The 18,382-nt window shown below is 44.9% G+C and overlaps 1 protein-coding gene across 1 annotated transcript in view; it reads left to right on the top strand.

Moving 5' to 3' along the window:
• HRNR (hornerin) overlaps window positions 1-18,157 on the top strand; it is a 34,388-nt gene extending 16,231 nt beyond the window's left edge. The window contains exons 4-5 of the mRNA XM_042948647.1: window positions 10,900-11,398; window positions 17,985-18,157. Coding sequence (XP_042804581.1) covers window positions 10,900-11,398; window positions 17,985-18,157 — 672 coding nt within the window. The remainder of the gene's footprint in view (window positions 1-10,899; window positions 11,399-17,984) is intronic.
• The last annotated feature ends 225 nt before the right edge of the window (window positions 18,158-18,382 follow it).

Below are 18,382 nucleotides of genomic sequence, written 5' to 3'. Positions count from 1 at the left end.
GCCTGGGGCCCTTTCCTGTAAACTTCTAACTCCCTAACATAAAAAAACTTCTTGATGTCTGCAATGCTAACATCTACAAGCATGAAAATCCTGTGGGGAAACCACTCTTTTTCCACATAAACACACTAAATATAGCCTTGGTGATTTGTGATTTTTTTTTTCCTTTCAATGTCTGCAGTGTCATTTATTCAAGGAAACAGTCTTCTCCAGACTGGACTCCTAATGTTTATTCAATTACTCCACCACCTTAACATAGGAAGAGGTGAAGTGATCTAAAAGGAAGATGGGGGAGGGAGGGAGACTTGAAAAAAGCAGAAACAGTGTGAAATACCTGTTGAGGGTCTGACAAAGGGCACCAACCAGGAACCAGAAAACAGACTGCTGGGCAGTTTTCAGAGCTTAGATAAGGCTGCACATCACAAATGTGCAGCAGCAGCTAACACACCATAGTATATGATACCTGCCGACACTCAATAGCCTGGCAGGAGCAGCAGAGAAAATGGAGTTAGGTTAACTGCGGGTTTGGAACTGGCAGGGCAGAGAGATCCTGGGAAGATGGCGGCGCAGGAGGACGCTGGGCTCACCGCGCCTCCTGCTGATGACTTAGATTCCACCTACACCTGCCTAAATAACCCAGAAAACCGCCAGAAGACGGTTCTAGCAGAACGGAGTCTCCGGAGCCAAGTGCAGACGAGAGGCCCACAGAAGAGGGGCCCCTCCCGAAGCGGATCTCCGGAGGAAAAGCAAGCTGAGCCTGCCCCTCCCACCCCCATGCACCTTGCCGATCCACCCCAGCTAATACGCCAGATCCCCAGCACCACAAGCCTGGCAGTGTGCAAGCAGCCCAGACGGGCCACGCCACCCCACAGTGAATCCCGCCCCTAGGAGAGGGGAAGAGAAGGCACACACCAGTCTGACTGTGGCCCCAGCGGTGGGCTGGGGGCAGACATCAGGTCTGACTGCGGCCCTGCCCACCAACGCAAGTTATTCAAGACAGCACAGGGGAAGTGCCCCGCAGTCCCACACCACTCCAGGGACTATCCAAAATGACAAAACGGAAGAATTCCCCTCAGAAAAACGTCCAGGAAATAACAACAGCTAACGAACTGATCAAAAATGATTTAAACAATATAACAGAAAGTGAATTTAGAATAATAGTCATAAAATTAATCGCTGGGCTTGGAACTGGCAGGGCAGGTGCAAGGGAAAGTGAAGGCTTTAACCACGGACACTTCATGATCCCTAGTGAGGGTTACAGGTATGGGAGGAAAGGAAAGAGCTGTACAGGACCTCTCCTTAGCCCAAACTGCATGTGTGTGACGAGAGGGATAAAGTTACAGCCAAATTTTCCTCCACATTCCAATTACTGTAGTAAAGATGGGCTTGCTAGTAGCCCCAACTTTTTGGGTAAAAGTAAATAACAATATGGAATATACTAGAAGCCATGTATCAGTGTGAGGTCACATATCCCTTTTTTTACCTCACAACTCTCTGGAGCAGAGATCCTTAAACCAAGGTTTGCAAACTGAGATTTTTATAAATTATCATGAGGCCAAAGACACACAGTCTGCCTGTGATGGAGTTCAGGTCTGAATTCAAGTGTGACTGACCGCAAAACTCACTCTCAATCCATCCGCTAGCCCACACTGACCTCACCAGGACTAGAGAGGCTCCACTTTGTAGACTGAAGGGAATCAGGATCATCAAAGGGAAACCAGAGTTCTGGTAGAACAAGGGGTTGCAGGGAGTATTCTAAGAAAGAATTAAGAATATAGGGGTATTTTTTGGCAACAAGACTAAAGAAAATGAGAGAAGCATAATGTGGGAAAATTAGCAGCAAGAATAAAGTAACAGGCAATAAGCAGCTGGTAATAACAAATTGATAGCTGTTAATAACAAATGTGTATCAGACTGCTGGCTGAAGGAGTGTGTGCATGAGGAGGTGGGGGTGGAAGGAACTTAGAGGAAGAAAATGAGCTCAGCCCACTCACTACTGTTATCTGAGACATCTCTCAAAGGGCCCTGTCTAGATAAGGAGGGTCATCATGCCTGGCAGGAGGGGGCCACTCTTACTGCACCCTTAATCCAATCCTTTCCTTCTGCCCACTTTGGGGAGTGGCCTGGGTGACTTGTCTGCTCCTCTTTGGGATGTTTTCCCATTGCCAAGAACAATCCCAATGCACTATAACATGACAGAGGCCCACAGTCTCAAAAGTGTGATTAGGGATCCAGGCTAGATATAAAATAAAGATTTAAAAAATAGAGACGGGATAACGAACAGGTGTATTTAAAAAGTGCATACCCTCCCAACCAACAGCTGTATTCCTGCTGTTATACCTTAAAGGAATATCCAACATTTATGTAAAACTTACTATATGCTAAAAGCCACTATATATAATCCTCTTGATAACCCTTACTATATAACCCACGAGAGAAGAATTCCATATTCCCAATTTACTGATGAGCACAGAGATTAAGTAGTTTGCTACAGTCACAATAGCTAGCACATTTTTATTTATCTTGAGAGAGAAAGAGAGAGAGAGAGTGCATGAGTGCAGGAGAGGCAGAAGACAGGAAGAAAGAAATAGAATCCCAAGCAGACTCTGTGCTGTCAGCACAGAGCCCAATGTGGGGCTTGAACTCCTGAACCTCAAGATCACGACCTGAGCAAAAAACAAGAGTCGTACACTTAACCAGCTGAGGATCCAGGTGCTGAGAATCTACAAAAGCTAACATCTAAACCAGAACAGTGTGACTCTATAAAGTTTCTGTTCTTTTTCTTTAATGTTTATTTATTTATTTTGAAAGAGAGAGAGGGAGAATCCCAAGCAGGCTCCATGCTGTCAGTGCAGAGCCCAACATGGGGCTCAAACCCACGAACTGTGAGATCATGACCTGAGCCAAAATCAAGAGTCATATGCTTAACTGAGCCACCCAGGCACCCCTCTAAAGTTTTTGTTCTTAACTCATGGCACCAAAGATGGCTATGTGATCTGTCCCCTGTCCAGAGGTGCCCAGAGGGAGCAAGTCCAAGAAACTCAATCCATACACCCTTAACAATCCATGCATCCTGAACACAAAGCTACATCCACCCAAGAACTCTTCTCTTCACTCAGGCCCTTCTGTTTTCCAAGCTGTATGCTCAGAGGACTAGGTCCATGCAAAGAGGAAGCCTTTCAGATGCACACAGAGGTCCCGTACAGCCACAGCGCCGCACTGACTGTCCTGTGCAGGAAGCTATTTACAAGGGTGTTAATGCAGCACTCTTTGTGCTGATGAAGTTGGAAAATGGACAAATAAATCGCACTCTATTCTTACACTGGGATGCTATGGAACACTCAGAAGGAATGGACTATTTGTTATGTATCTGTAGATTTTTCAAAAACACAACATTGAGTGAAAATCAAGTTGCGACTTATGTACAGGAACAAAAAACAATATTACATTTTATACATATACACACACATTCACTCAATTCATGAGATGGTTGTTTCTGAGGAGGAGGGCATATTAGAAGCTGGGAGGAGGGGCGCCTGGGTGGCTCAGTTGGTTGGGCGTCCGACTTCGGCTCAGGTCATGATCTCGCGGTCCGTGGGTTCGAGCCCCGCATTGGGCTCTGTGCTGACAGCTCGGAGCCTGGAGCCTGTTTCGGATTCTGTGTCTCCCTCTTTCTCTGACCCTCCCCTGTTCATGTGCTCTGTCTCAAAAATAAATAAATGTTTAAAAAAAAAAAACTGGGAGGAGATCCCCAGGAAAGACTTAAGTGTACCTTTATTGTTTTTTTCATTGAATAAGACTTGAAGCAAATATGACATAATGCTTATTAGTATCAATTCTAGGAGGCAAGCATGCAATTGCTCAAAATAAAAATACAGACCACTTTTTAAGAACAGGCTTAGTGGGAACCTGAGAGTCACAGCTAGAAAGCTGTGCTGTGAGGGGCACCTGGGTGGCGCAGTCAGTTAAGTCTCGGACTCAATTTCAGCTCAGGTCACGATCTCACAGTTTGTGAGAACTGAGCCCCACATTGGGCTCTGTGCTGACAGCGCAGGGCCTGCTTGGGATTGTCTCTCTCTGCCCCTCCCGCATTTGTGTGTGTGTGTGTGTGTGTGTGTGTGTGTGTGTGTGTGTGTGCGCGCATATGCATGCTCTCTCTCACAACAAATAAATAAATGTTTTTAAAAAAGAAAGCTGTGCTTTGAGATCAATAATTGGAACTTCACGGTTCATGGCTTCAGAGATGGAACAATTATGGGTGGTGACAAGGTCTGAGGTGTGGCCATTTCAATGGGTGGCTGAAGCTGAGTGGAGGTGGGAATCGATGGGGTACAAGAAACAAAGGATTCAGATGTGTCACCAATGTGGAAGTTTTCCAGAATGATGACAAAAGCCAGGGAGGCAAGAGAGAGGTGCCAACATTCTCATTGAATATGGTTATAGGGCAAGAAGATTACTTGAGCCAAAAATGAGGATGGTAAGAGGGCAGAGTGTATGTGTATGAGTGGAGGTGTGGCTGTTGAAAGAAGCCACACAAGGAGCAGAAAGCCCAGGCCACGCACAGTGGAGAGAGAGGGGTACACCCACGGGAACAGCTGGACAGCAGGGTCATTCAGGAAAAGCCCGGTTTCAGTCAGATGAGGAGATAGTTACCTCACAAATCCCACTGAAATTCTAAGGGTATAATTCCATGATCCAAAACTCTAGCTTCAATTAAAGAGGAGTGGTGGGTCCTACCAGCAAACCAATAAGCAGAGAACTGGAGACGTGGTGTGTTAGACATGAAGCTGCCGAGCACACCAAGGAGGAGGGGACGCTGAAGGAAATCATCACAAAGTCGAAGCCCAGATGCTCAGTCAGGAAATGGGGTCAATGCTGAGTGACTGAAAGGACCTGAGGGAGCAGGCAGAGCGATCCCAGAACACTGCAGGTAAAGAGCTGACAGACTAGGAAACAACCATGACCCTGAAAACCGCTCTAGGGAAGTGCTAAGGAACGAATGGAGACAGGGGCCCACCTAAGAAGAAACGTGTGATTTAGAGTCCAGAATGGACCCATACAACAGCGGAAAATCAATATGCAAGACTTAAATCCTCCTGGAGATAGAATTGGAAAAGTGACTGGACCAGGGTGGTGAAGAGGAAGACAGGCAAGAACCCAGGAAGGGGACAGGGGTCACTAGACTCCCACAAATGCCCTCTCAGGCCACTTTTAGGCTAAGGCAAACTTGGGAGGCTGAGTTTCTCCAATATTTATGCCAAGACATGCCTTCAGAGCACCAGAGCGCCTCCCTATAGGGCACAAAGTTCCCGTGGAGACACTAAGACAGGGAGGCCCATGTCCTCTCAGCTCTGGCGTGCCCACACCTGCAAAGTGGACTGTTCATTGATATTGGAAACATTCACTTACAGAGACAGAATGTGCTATAAAGACGGCCAGCCATGCTGATCAAGGCCTTATTCAGAAAATACATCAATCCCTTTCTGACACACAAAAAATCACCATCCCTCACACTCAGTCTGGGCAAAGGAAGAGCTAAGTCTCACACACTATATCCTACTCTTTATTTCTTCTCCAAACTCCCCTCCATTTGTGTTCAGGTGATCTTTTTTCTATTCTAGACAGAAGCGAGATAGAAGAAAACACAGGTTCTGTCCCATACCATCGTCTCACACCTGCTAGCTGCCTTTGGCATTTAGAAGGGAAGAATGAACGTCTGCACCTGCTGGCCCCTTGGTTTGGACTGACAGGCCCCAGGGGACACCTGTGGGAAGCCCAGAAGGTCCAGGAAAGACTTCGTCAATACCGCACAGATCTGCCACCATTGCTTCTGTAGCTCTAAAATGTTTCACTTCCCAGTATCTCAAAATTCAGTAAAAGAAAAATCACTCTAAAGTATAAAATAATTGATTATCAAACCCACTGTTGCTCTGTTTGTCAGAGGGAGGTGGTGAGAATACTAAGTGCCTGAAATGGTGGGGCACAGGGGAAGAAAGGCACTTTTTATGGGTAAAAAAAGTTTGGTAAATTCTGGTTTATATACACAATGGAATACTACTTGGCAAGGAGAAAGAATGAAATATGGCCTTTTGTAGCAACATGGATGGAACTGGAAAGTGTTATGCTAAGTGAAATAAGTCACACAGAGAAAAACAGATACCATATGTTTTCACTCTTATGTGGATCCTGAGAAACTTAACAGAAGACCATGGGGGAGGGGAAGGGAAAAAAAAAGTTAGAGAGGGAGGGAACCAAACCATAAGAGACTCATAAAAACTGAGAATAAACTGAGGGTTGATGGGGGGGTGGGAGGGAGGCGAAAGTCGGTGATGGGCATTGAGGAGGGCACCTGTTGGGATGAGTACTGGGTGTTGTATGGAAACCAATTTGACAATAAATTTCATATTAAAAAATAATAATATAAAATAAAATTTTGTATTTCCAAAAAAAAAAAAAGTTTGGTAAAATCTCAAAACCCTCTGGTCCTACCTCTGCACCACCAGCGCTCCTGGAATGAAACTTCCGGTTGTGCTGACTGAGCAGAGACAGAGTCACAGTGAGGAAGGAAGGATAAGAGTGTAAAGGAGGGCTTGGGCAAGCACCAACCACCACGGTCATCATCGGCCTGCCTTCAGACACGGCTGCCTTCTCCCCCTACAAAGCAAAACCAGAGGAGAAGCAGAGTTCTTTTAGATTTCTGTGCAGCTCCGCACATAGAGAGCTGAGTGGTGGCACATCCTTCATTGTGTCAGGGAGTTCATGTGCACATTCTATCTGAAACAATCGCATCCAGACCTGGTACCTCTCTCTATGGCCACCACCTCTCCTGCAGAAACTCCATCCTCAGCAAATCCCAACCTCCCTTCACTACATCCTTGGTCACATTTTGCAAAGGTCATTCCCTGAGGAAATGTGGCTGCCTATTTCAGATCAACAGTTCAAAATAGCAATAGAACATAAGTTATCTCAATGGCCCATTGAATAATAATAGCTCATAGTACCTATCTCTTGTTGATCATTTACTACACGCTAGCACTGCTCTAAGAAATTTGTCACAATAATTCTGTGAGATATTATTCTTACCTGTATTTTGCAGATCAGAAAACAGAGCCAGAGAGAGCTTAAGCCCCTTTCCCAAAGACACACAGCTAGTAAGCAGCAGAACCAGGATCTGAGCCCGGCAATCTAACATGATTATTAACAACTAATACTATTATTAATACTATTATTAACCACTATGTAATTCTGCCCCTTGGAAAAGATCAGCATAGTTAATATCATAGTTAGAAATATCTAATTTGCAATTTGCCAGCAGCCCTGCTTCCCAACGATTTCTAACTCCTTTTCTCTCGATGTTTACATTCGATGTTTTCAGCCTTCACATCTAAAACCCAACAGGGTACGTTGTGTTATCTTGTCATAACAGAGTATAAAACAAGGCCTCAGCAGGAGTACAGCCCATGTAAACTTCAGGAGCAGTTTCTGTGTTCATGTCCACATCAAGGTTGACTCCAAGATCTCTACTGTGCAGGCCAGACACATGGTGTTAGCACTAACAGAAGTCAAGTAACCAGAAGGTAAAGCACAGAGAAACAGATATTTAGTTTACACTGTTCATTCAGTCAACAAATATTTCAAGAGCGTTTAGTAGCTACTGTGTTGCATTCTAGGGATACAACAGAGAACCAGACGGAGTCCTTGCCATTTGGCAGCAATTTTAGGACACTCTAGAGGAAACTGAGAATAAACAAGCAAACAGAAACAAAAAGGATACCATGGGGGCACCTGGGTGGCTCAGTCAGTTAAGCTGCTGACTCTTGATTTCGGCTCAAATCATGATCTCATGGTTTGTAAGTTTGAGCCCCGTATCGGGCTTTGTGCTCACAGTGCAGAGCCTGCTTCAGATCCTCTGTCTCTCTCTTCCTGCCCCTCTCAAAAATAAATAAACGTTAAAAAAAAAATGTTTTTAATAAAAAAAAAAAAAAAGAAACAGGACACTATGACAAAATAACCAAGGGAATCTCTTTTATATGGAGCATTCAGGAATGTAGTAAATTTGAGATGCTCAAAGATAGGCAGGTGGATATACAGGTCCTAATGACATGTTGTCCTTAATGTCTTTCTGCCAGCTTCCCAGGAGCTTTATTTAAGAACAGTTTAAGATTCTGTAATGCAAACTTCTTGACCTGGTGTTCCAGGCCCTGCTCCAACCCCGCCCTGCCTATCTACAAGCTTCCCACAGCACTCCCAAACACACCCTCTCTGTTCTACTCAGGCTAATCTCGCATTATCCCACAACACCCCAAGTTCACCCCCACACTGTTCTCTCCCCTACACCTATTAATTCTACCCATCCTTCAACACCAGGCTTCCTCATTCTTATCCACTGCAAGCTTACCAAGTTCATCTCCCCTCTAAAATAATAGCTGTCAACTACCTAAATACAGCTTTCTGTCCTTCTCTGCTGCTTCACAGGCACCATAACCCAGGACTTTAACACCAGGTACCACAATCTCCTCTCAGCAAATGTGGCCAGGAAGGCAACTCAGTACATGTCCTGAGTTCTCAGGGCCAGAGGCTGAGAGAGGTGACTGGCACAAAAAGGCAGCTAAAGGAGACCAAGCAGAATGCCCAAGGAGCACAGTTTCCAAGGAGGAAGATACAGAGTGTCCAATCAAGTGGAGAGATCTCAACAATTGTGAATATAGGTGACAGAGACGGTTCTAAGGGGAATGAAGAATGGATCCAGGTGGGGCATCTAACCAAAGCCTAGGAGACAAAGCATAAGCCTTGTCTCATAGATGGGTCCGACACAGAGTAGAAGGAGTGACCTGGGGATACACAGGGGCACTGTGTACCAACTGGCAGCAAAACGAATCTAGGGAGAGTCCAGGAACCTAGAAACCAACGATGGGTGACCAAGTTTGAGGACTGATTCAACTCCAAGCTGTAGGTAGAGATCATCAGTGGACTTGTTTAGGGGAAGTAGGGAAAGTAGATCAAAGAAACAAAGATCCAAATGTTTACGGATAGATTATTGGTCCCTTAGGTGCAGGGGCTATGCTCGTTTCTTGCCTCCACAGCACTCAGCAAAAGAAATATTTACTCGTTACGTTAAAAAAAAAAAAAAAGACCACGGGCAGTGTTAGTATTACCCAACGGGGGAAATACGCCAGCTCACCTGAGTCACTCTTAAGCAGGCTGTGTAGTGGCAGCTTTACAAGAAGGTGCCATCACCTGGCAAACACAGAGTGGAACATGATCCAGTACATGAACATGGGGCTAGGAATGAGGTGGTAAAGCTATGCCAACTTTGCCGGTAACCTCCCATAAGACCTTAAACAAGTCATTTCACTTCTCTGAGCCTCAGTTACGTCATCTATAAAAGGGTACCTAATGTAACTGCTGCAAATTTTTCATAGTCTCTAGAACACTCTTTCCCCAGCTCTTGCTTGGCTAATTTCATTTCTTTTGAAACTTTGCTCAAATTTTGCTTTCCTAATGAGGCCTATTAGCCATCCTCCGAACTGCCCACCCCAACCCCCACATCCCCACACACTCAGGTTTATACTTTTCTTTTTCACAATGCTTCTAACAAACTATATAATTTATTTACTCATTATCCTTATTGCTGCTGGCTAGAATGTAAGCTCCGTGAGGGCAAGGACCTTTGTTCTAATTCACTGATGCACATCAAGTCTCTGAATAGCATTTGGAACAGAGTAGGCATTCAATAAATATCTGTTGAATGACTATATGAATGAATCTAATACAGGCCAAAACCTTGTGAAAGAAAAAGACCAGAATAATAAATCATTTATATTCTCCCTTAAGCCAGGGGCTCCTACCCATAGCTTCATTCAACCCTATACCCCCACCCCCACATCCTGTACCAGAGTGTGAGACAGATGTTAGGACCTAAAAGTGCAAATACACCCATGGTGCTCTGGGGCCACCTGCTGGCAACTCTATTTATTGGTGAATGGAATTGCCGGGAACCTCTCCCTTCAGAAGTGAGGACTGACACACTACACATAAACAGGAGGAAGAATAGAGTGGAAGTCAAGGAGTTTCCCAAAGCTCCTGGAAGAGAATTAAAATCGTCTCTGAACATGTAACAGTGTTTCCTAGAACTCCTTTTCCACCTACAGTAATAACAGTAACACCATGCACTTCTGGCATTATTTCATTAATCAATCTTTTGATGCTGGCATGGTTGTCACCATTCTATACATAAAGAAAGTTTCCTTTCAAAATAAATGTTTTCAAGAGGCGCCCAGCTGCCTCAGTCCACACATAGAGCCTGGGACTCTTGACCTCAGGGTTGTGAGCTCAAGCCCCACACTGGATGTGGAGCCTATTTAAAACAAATAAATTTAAAAATAAACATAAACATAAACAGGAGCGCCTGGGTGGTACAGTCAGGCATCTGACCTCCACCCAGGTCATGATCTCACAGTTTGTGGGTTCTAGCCCCATATACAGAGCCTGGAGACTGCTTTGATCCTGTGTCTCCCTCTCTCTCTCCCTCTGCCCCTCTCTGCTTGCATGCTCTCTCAAAAATAAACACCTAAAAAAATAAAAATAAACAAATAGGGGCACCTGACTTGATTTCTGCTCGTCATGGTCCCAGGGTCATAGGATCGAGCCAAGAGTCTGTGGAGCCTGCTTGGGATTCTCTCTCTCTCTTCATCTGCCCCTGCCCTTCTGGCACACTGGCTCATTCTGTCTAGAAAAAGAATATAGATAAAAATAAAGTCATTTTTTTAAAATAAACAAATGCTTCCAATTAAGTAAATCAGCGAAGCCATTCACATTAGAATATTAATAGGTGACATCAGGACAAGGTGCGCACAGGAGGCTTTGGGAGCGTTCGCGCACACGCGCTGGACAGCGTGACAGCACCACGGAGCACCCACAAAATGTGAGGGTCCGCAGCAACCCGATGGTGCTCCCCAAGCCGGCCGGGGGTCTCCACTTCGTTCTAAGCAGCTAAGAACCCGAGGCCGCTGCCCCGGGACCGCCTCCCAGGCCCCTGCGCTCCCACCGCCCTTCCCGACTGAGGGGGCGGAAGACAGACCGTTCTTGCCCGGAAGCGCAGCCCTCGACCCCCCGCGCGCCCCGGCCAGGACCCGCGCCCGGCCGGCTCCGGGCGCCACCCCCACGCGCCTCCCGGAGGGCCCTCGTGCAGCCCCGCCCTTACCTCCGCGGGCAGGGACTCGGCTCGGGCCCCCGGCAGCACCACCCCCTCCCCCCGCCACCGCGGGTGACGCCCCCGCCTTTCCCAGCCCGGCCGCGCGCCTCCGCTTGCGGTCGAGCACCTGGGGCCTCTGGGACGGCGGGCGCTGGCGCCTCCTGGTGGCCGGTGGGAGCCTCGGCGCCTTCCCTGAAGCCCTGGTTGGTATGCTCCTTCCCAAAAGACGTATGCAAAATGGGGGGCTTGTAGGTGCTACGTGCACTTTTAATAGTGTTTGAGTTATTCTTACCCGTGCTAGAAAAAACTGCAACTAGTGCAACTAACACCATTTGTCTCAAATAGAATTTTAGTATAAGGCTAAGATGTGTGTATGTTTGTGTGTGTTTACAAAATCTGATTTTATTTTTATGATCTTAGAGATGAAATAAATCCAGGCATAAATAAAGGGGTACGTACTACCTCTGGCAATGGAACGGTCCTGCTTAGTAGCTTTATTTTTTTAAGTGTTTATTTTAATTCATTAGTTAACAATGTTATATTAGCTTCAGGTGTAAATTAGTGATTCCACATTTCCATACATCACCCAGTGCTCATCACAAGTGCACTCCTTAAGCCTCATCACCTAGTTCCCGCATCCCTCCACCCCCTCCCCATCCCCTCTGGTAACCATCACTTTGTTCTCTATTAAGTCTGTTTCTTGCTTTGTCTCTCTCTTATTTTTTTCCCCTTACTTGTTTCTTAAATTCCACATGAGTGAAATAATATAGTATTTGTCTTTCTCTGACTGACATATTTCACTTAGCATTATGTTCTCTAGCTCCATCCATGTTATAAAAAGGGAGTAAACATTGTTTTAAAGAAAATATTAAATAAATAATACAGAGATATTGCAAAAAATCATGAAAGGGATACTCAAATAACTAATATCAGGGAAAATGACCAGCCCAACAAGGACAATCAAGGGAATACGTGTAATAATTACTGTTATGTGTCAACTTACAGGGTGTTTTTGGATGAAATTAATATTTTTAAAAAATTTTAATGTTTATTTTTGAGAGAGAGAGACAGAGTGGGAGTGGGAGAGGAGCAGAGAGACAGAGACACAGAATCTGAAGCAGGCTCCAGGCTCTGAGCTGATGGCACAGATCAGGACACTGGGCTTGAACTCACAAGCAGTGAGATCGTGACCCGAGCCAAAGTCAGAGACTTAAGAGTCACTCAGGCTCCCTGGATGAAATTAATATTTAAATGAATGAACTGAGTGAGGTGCATCTCATCCAATCAGTTGAAGGTCTGAACAGAAGAAAAAGACCCACTGCCCTGAACAAGAGGGAATTCTCCACCAGATTGCCTTTAGACTCCATCTCCACTATTGGCTCCCATGGGTCTCCTGCCTGCTGGTTCACAATGCAGATTTTGAACTTGCCATAATCATATGAGCCAGTCCCATATAAAAAATATATACACTATACATAGTGTATTTCTGTTGTTTCTTTGGAGAACCCTAGTATTAAAGTGGGTGATCTCAAATAGTCCTTCTTGCTCTGACTCTTGGTGAGATGTGAAGGATGTAAGGAGATCAGCAGGACAGAGAGGGCTTGACTCCAACAACTGATGCTCCAAAGTGCTAAAGGGGTCACCCTATGCTCTGTTTACTGGGCCCACCTACTCTGGCTTCACTGCTACTGTCCTCCTTCCCCTTCCTACTCCCACTGCTCCCTCTTTCTGGAGGAGAACAGCATAGTGAGATGTACATGGAGCTCTGGACCCAAGTCAGGATGTCTGGTGTCCTGGCTCATCTCCCTCACAAGCTTGCAACAGTCACTTATCAAAATCCTTTCCCCTCCCTGGAATTCTGTGGCACCTGTACAATGATGCAATGTATCTGTGCAATCTGATATTTAAGGTTTCTTCTGGATGTGAGCACCTTTTCCCCACTCCTGGTCTCTTTCCACCCTTTTTTTCTCTTTACCCCTGAGACGGTAGAGGGACTGGTTGGAAAATTTTTGTAAGAACAATTGGCTCATGTCTGCCCTGCTTCTGTTTGGGAACTACAGGTGCTCCAGGCCATAACAGGACCTATACTTGTGCAGGGATGTGTGCCCCACCCCAAGGTTGCCACTGGGTGGCAAATATGACTAATTCTGAGGTCTAGTATGAGCGAGCCCTAGCTAGCAGACCTAGAGCCACTGCCTATAATCTAACCACTATCAGAAAAAAAGGTGGCATTTTCACTACTGTATTTTTGGTTTAAGGTTTAATTTTTAATCCTGTTCAGAACAAGAGCGGGGGCGGGGGGAACACTCTTTATTGAAATGCCTTTGAAGAACCAAACAATTCCTCTTAGCCCCTTCTAGAACCTCCATTCACTAAGCAGTGAAAACATCTAATGAATAAATTCACATCAGTGAGTTACTGTAACCCTTCATAGGTTGTCTACACCTTTAAAAGAACTACAAAAACAATATACAATGCAGAAAAGACAGTCTCTTCAACAAATGGTGTTGGGAAAACTGGACAGCAACATGCAAAAGAATGAAACTGGACCACTTTCTTACACCATGCACAAAACTAAACTCAAATGGGTTATTAACCTAAATGTGAGGCCTGAAACCATAAAAATCCCAGAAGAAAACATAGGCAGTAGTTTCTTTGACATCGACCATAGAAATATTTTTCTACATATGTCTCCTAAGGCAAGGGAAACAAAAGCAAAATTAAACTACTGGGACTACACCAAAATAAAAAGCTTCTGCACAGTGAAGGAAACCATCAAAAGACCAAGAAGGCAAGCTACTAAATGGAAGAAGATGTTTGCAAATGATATATCTGGTAAGAGGTTAATATCCAAAATATATAAAGGACTTAAGCAACTCTACACCAAAAAAAAGAAAATCCAAGTAAAAAACGGACAGAGGACCTGAATAGACTTTTTTCCAACGAAGACATACAGATGGCCAACAGATACATGAAAAGATGTTCCACATCAGAGAAATGCAAAACCACAATGAGATATCACTTTATACCTGTCAGAATGGATACAGTCAAAAGCGCAAGAAATAACATATGTTGGCAAGGATGCGAAGGAATCACAACAATGTGCATTGTTGGTGAGAATGCAAGCTGGTGCAGCCACTTTAGAAAACAGTATGGAGATTCCTCAAAAAAGTTAAAGAAAATGAAGACACTAATTTGTAAAGATATATGCACCCCAATATTTATTGTAGCATTATTTACAATAGCCAAAATATGGAACAAACCTAAGTATCCATCCATAGATGAATGGATAAAGAAGATGTGGTGTATATATACAATGGAATATTATTCAACCTTAGAACGAGATCATGCTTTTCGCAACAACATGGATAGAGCTAGAGAGTACAATGCTAAGTGACATAAGTCAGTCAGCGGAAGACAAATATCATGATTTCACTTACATGTGGAATTTGGGAAACAAATGAACAAAGAAAAAAAAAGAGACAAACAAAAAAACAGACCCATATACAGAAAACAAACGTATGGTTGCCAGAGGGGAGGTCGGTGGGGAATGGGTAACATTGATAAAGGGGATTAAGAGTACACTTTCTGTGATTAGCACTGAGTAACGTACAGAATTGTTGAAAAATATATACTGTTCACCTGAGAGTAATATAACACTATGTTAATTACACTTGAATAAAAAAGGTGATTTTAGGGGCGCCTGGGTGGCTCAGTCAGTTAAACATCCGACTTCAGCTCAGGTCATGATCTCACAGTTTGCGAGTTCGAGCCCCGCATTGGGTTCTGTGCTGACAGCCCGGAGTCTGGAGCCTGCTTCGGATTGTATCTCCATCTCTCTCTGTCCCTTCCCCGCTCATGCTCTGTCTCCCTCAAATATAAATAAAACGTTAAAAAAAATTTTAATAATTTTAAAACATTCCAAAAAATCACTATAAGAAACCCTGACAAAGGGCAGTACTTGATAGTAAATATACAACTCTACCCCCAGAGTTCCTCAAGTAATAAACATATATATCATTCAGTCAACAATTGTTTATTAAAAGTTAAAAGTAGAGATTATGGGGGCACCTGGGTGGCTCAGTTGGTTGAATGTACGACTTTGGCTCAGGTCATGATCTCATGGTTCGTGGGTTCGAGCCATGTCAGGATCTGTGCTGACAGCTCAGAGTCTGGAGCCTGCTTCAGATTCTGTGTCTCCCTCTCTCTCTTTCTGCCCCTCCCCAGCTCATGCTCTCTCAATCTCTCTCTCTCTCAAAAATAAATAAACTCAAAAAAATTCTTTTAAGTAGAGATTGTGAAGTTAAGACAGTCTGGGTTCAAACCCTGTCTCTTTCCCTAGCTCTGTGACTTGGTTGGGTAAGTTATATCACTTCTCTCTGCCTCAGTTTTTTCATCTATAAAGGGGATAATAGTGGGACTGTGAAAGACACTTGGTAAGCATGATAAAACTTCAGCTACCTTTTACACTCTTTGTTAGTCCTAGATCCACAAGCATTTTACCTCTGGAATTAAATCTATGGAACTAAGAAAGGAAATCATTGCAGATTGTAGGAATAGTAAAAATTAAACCAAATCTGAACATTTGTGCTCGTAACAAGGATGGATTTCTAGACAAACTTGACTTAGAAAATAGTCCCATCTTCCCAGGATGAACCCCTCAAATTGAATAACTTAGACTTCAAACCCAGGAAGTGTTTGGGGGCACCTGAGACACACCTGAGCAACCTACAGGGCTTTGCTCTGATAATACTGACTTTAATGCCTTCAAACTGCCACCAGGTGTCTACAGACACTCACACTTTCCCTGTTTGGCTCCAGGGTCAACAAATGTGGATGTAGGAACAGAGAGCAAGTAACTAACCCAAGGACACAAGGTTTGTCCATTGTGGGCTCTGCCCTAGAGCCTAGGTTTGGGTAGCTGGATAGTGCTTTGGCCCCAGTTCCAAAGTGTTCCAGGGCTAGGAAGGAGAAACAGATTGCAAAGAAAGAATCATATGATTCAATCAAATCACATATCCCTCTATCTCTCCACAGAATAATACTTAAGTCATCCCAACCAAAGTCTACCAGAAAAGAGATTTAAATCGCCCCTCTGTTTATAGCAGCACTTTGAACAATACCCAAATTATAGAAAGAGCCTAAATGTCCATCAACTGATGAATAAAGAAGTTGTGGTTTATATACACAATGGAATACTACTTGGCAATGAGAAAGAATGAAATATGGCCTTTTGTAGCAATGTGGATAGAACTGTAGTGTTATGCTAAGTGAAAGAAGTCATACAGAGAAAGACAGATACCATATGTTTTCACTCTTACGTGGATCCTGAGAAACTTAACAGAAGACCATGGGGGAGGGGAAGGGGAAAAAAAAGTTACAGAGAGGGAAGGAGGCAAACCATGAGAGACTCTTAAAAACTGAGAATAAACTGAGGGTTGATGGGGGGTGGGAGGGAGGGGAAAGCCGGTGATGGGCATTGAAGAGGGCACCTGTTGGGATGAGCACTAGGTGTTGTATGGAAACCAATTTGACAATAAATTTCATATTACAAATAAATAAATAAATAAATGCCCCCTCTGTTTTCCTGAGCCTCTAGCCCAGGCTCTGACACTTCTCACAGCTGAGAAGTTATTCTTGGCTGTGCCTTCAGATACCTTCATGTCAGCACTGAAATGTCCAGCTTGCGTTTGTCTGTCTCCTGTGAGCCCAGGAGCACATTAGCATTGTTCAGTGTGGAGCAGGGGTCCCCCACTACAAACTTCTATCTCTCTTTCCCGTCAGTTCTAGCTGTTGACAAACCTAGAGGTAGATATATACTGTTTTCCTCTGTAAACCCTTCATATCTGTAGCTCAGGGGCCATTGTAGCCATCTAGCATGTTCCAGCTTCACCACATCTATTTTATGTGTTTGTCCTGTTTATACAAATACACCACCACCACCACCACCAGATCCTAAGTTCCTTGGCTTTCTATTATTCCCAGCACCACGCAAGGTAACTTACATGTAGTGATGATGTTCAGTGAATGTTTGTTGAATTGGTCCCAAATGCTGACAAACTTGAGAGATTTGTGTGAATTCTAGATGTGGGATTTTATGTCCATGTGGGATGATTGACTCTCTACCCTAAGGAATGGCTTCTCTGGAAAATGGCAGACATCTCCCCAACAGCAACAGTGGTTCTGTTTGGAGACCCATATGGGTGGCATGATGTCTGATATGGCAGCATGACATGGGATGAGGCGCCGGCTGGGCAAATCTGAGTAGGCCAGTGGTCACAGGCACACAGACCCTCCATGGCCTAGGTGCCCCTGACTCTCTACAGCTGCCCCAGGGATGACGAGCTGCCTTTCTCACTTCTTCTCTCCCCTCCTTCTGTCTCCTCATCTCTCTATTCTTGCCATCCTTTTTCATTTCCTCTCCTTTTCCACCTCCCTGCATTGCAGAAACAATATCAGAGCTCCATTCCTAAGACTCAGATCCCTGACTAGAGGGCCTCCAATGACCAGCTCAATGGCAGCTCAAGTACAGCTCAAATGCAGGGGCATTTGGAGTCACCTGTCCTAAAGTGTTCTGCACCAGGGAGGACTCCAATAGAAAACCCTTTACTACTTCCTATACCCCCATCTAGCATTCCCTGTATATGTTGTTCAGTCAGTCACTTGCCGCCCCCCTGCCCCTGCCCAGGTGCTGGCTTTCTTTCACTAAACCCTCCGAATAGAGCTGATCTATGAGAGCCCACCCTGCCACGTGCAGGCCAGTCCACTAGCTGGGGTCCCCCAATTCTTATAGAGAGCACTCAGAGGACCATCAGGCCCACTGTAGGAGCCCAGGACATGCCTACTCCACACCCAGGGATCAGTGGCAGTATGGCTGCTTCACCACCAGTCAAGAAGAAGCAAGCATCCAAGCCCAAGGCAGGCTCACATCCAGGAGCACTCAGTCTTGCGGTTCTGCTGTCCTGATCCCAACTCAGCACTTTTCCACTAAGCCCTGAGTAAGGTGCTGGACCATGCTCTATGCTAGGAGAACTGACACACATCCTATCCCGACTAGGGATCCAATTAACCTGGTGCCAACTGTGCCAGCTCAGTGCCACCTCACCCCTACCCAGGAGCTCTATCCCCTCCACCCCCTCATAGCTTGGACCTTGATCTGAGATCTACTCTCATCCCATGCACTCCCTACAA

This window comes from Panthera leo, chromosome C1, assembly GCF_018350215.1.
Source record: "Panthera leo isolate Ple1 chromosome C1, P.leo_Ple1_pat1.1, whole genome shotgun sequence".
NCBI classification, from domain to species: Eukaryota; Metazoa; Chordata; class Mammalia; order Carnivora; family Felidae; genus Panthera; species Panthera leo.
The sequence above is the reverse complement of the archived record's forward strand: the minus strand, read 5'-3'. Positions and strand labels throughout refer to the sequence as shown.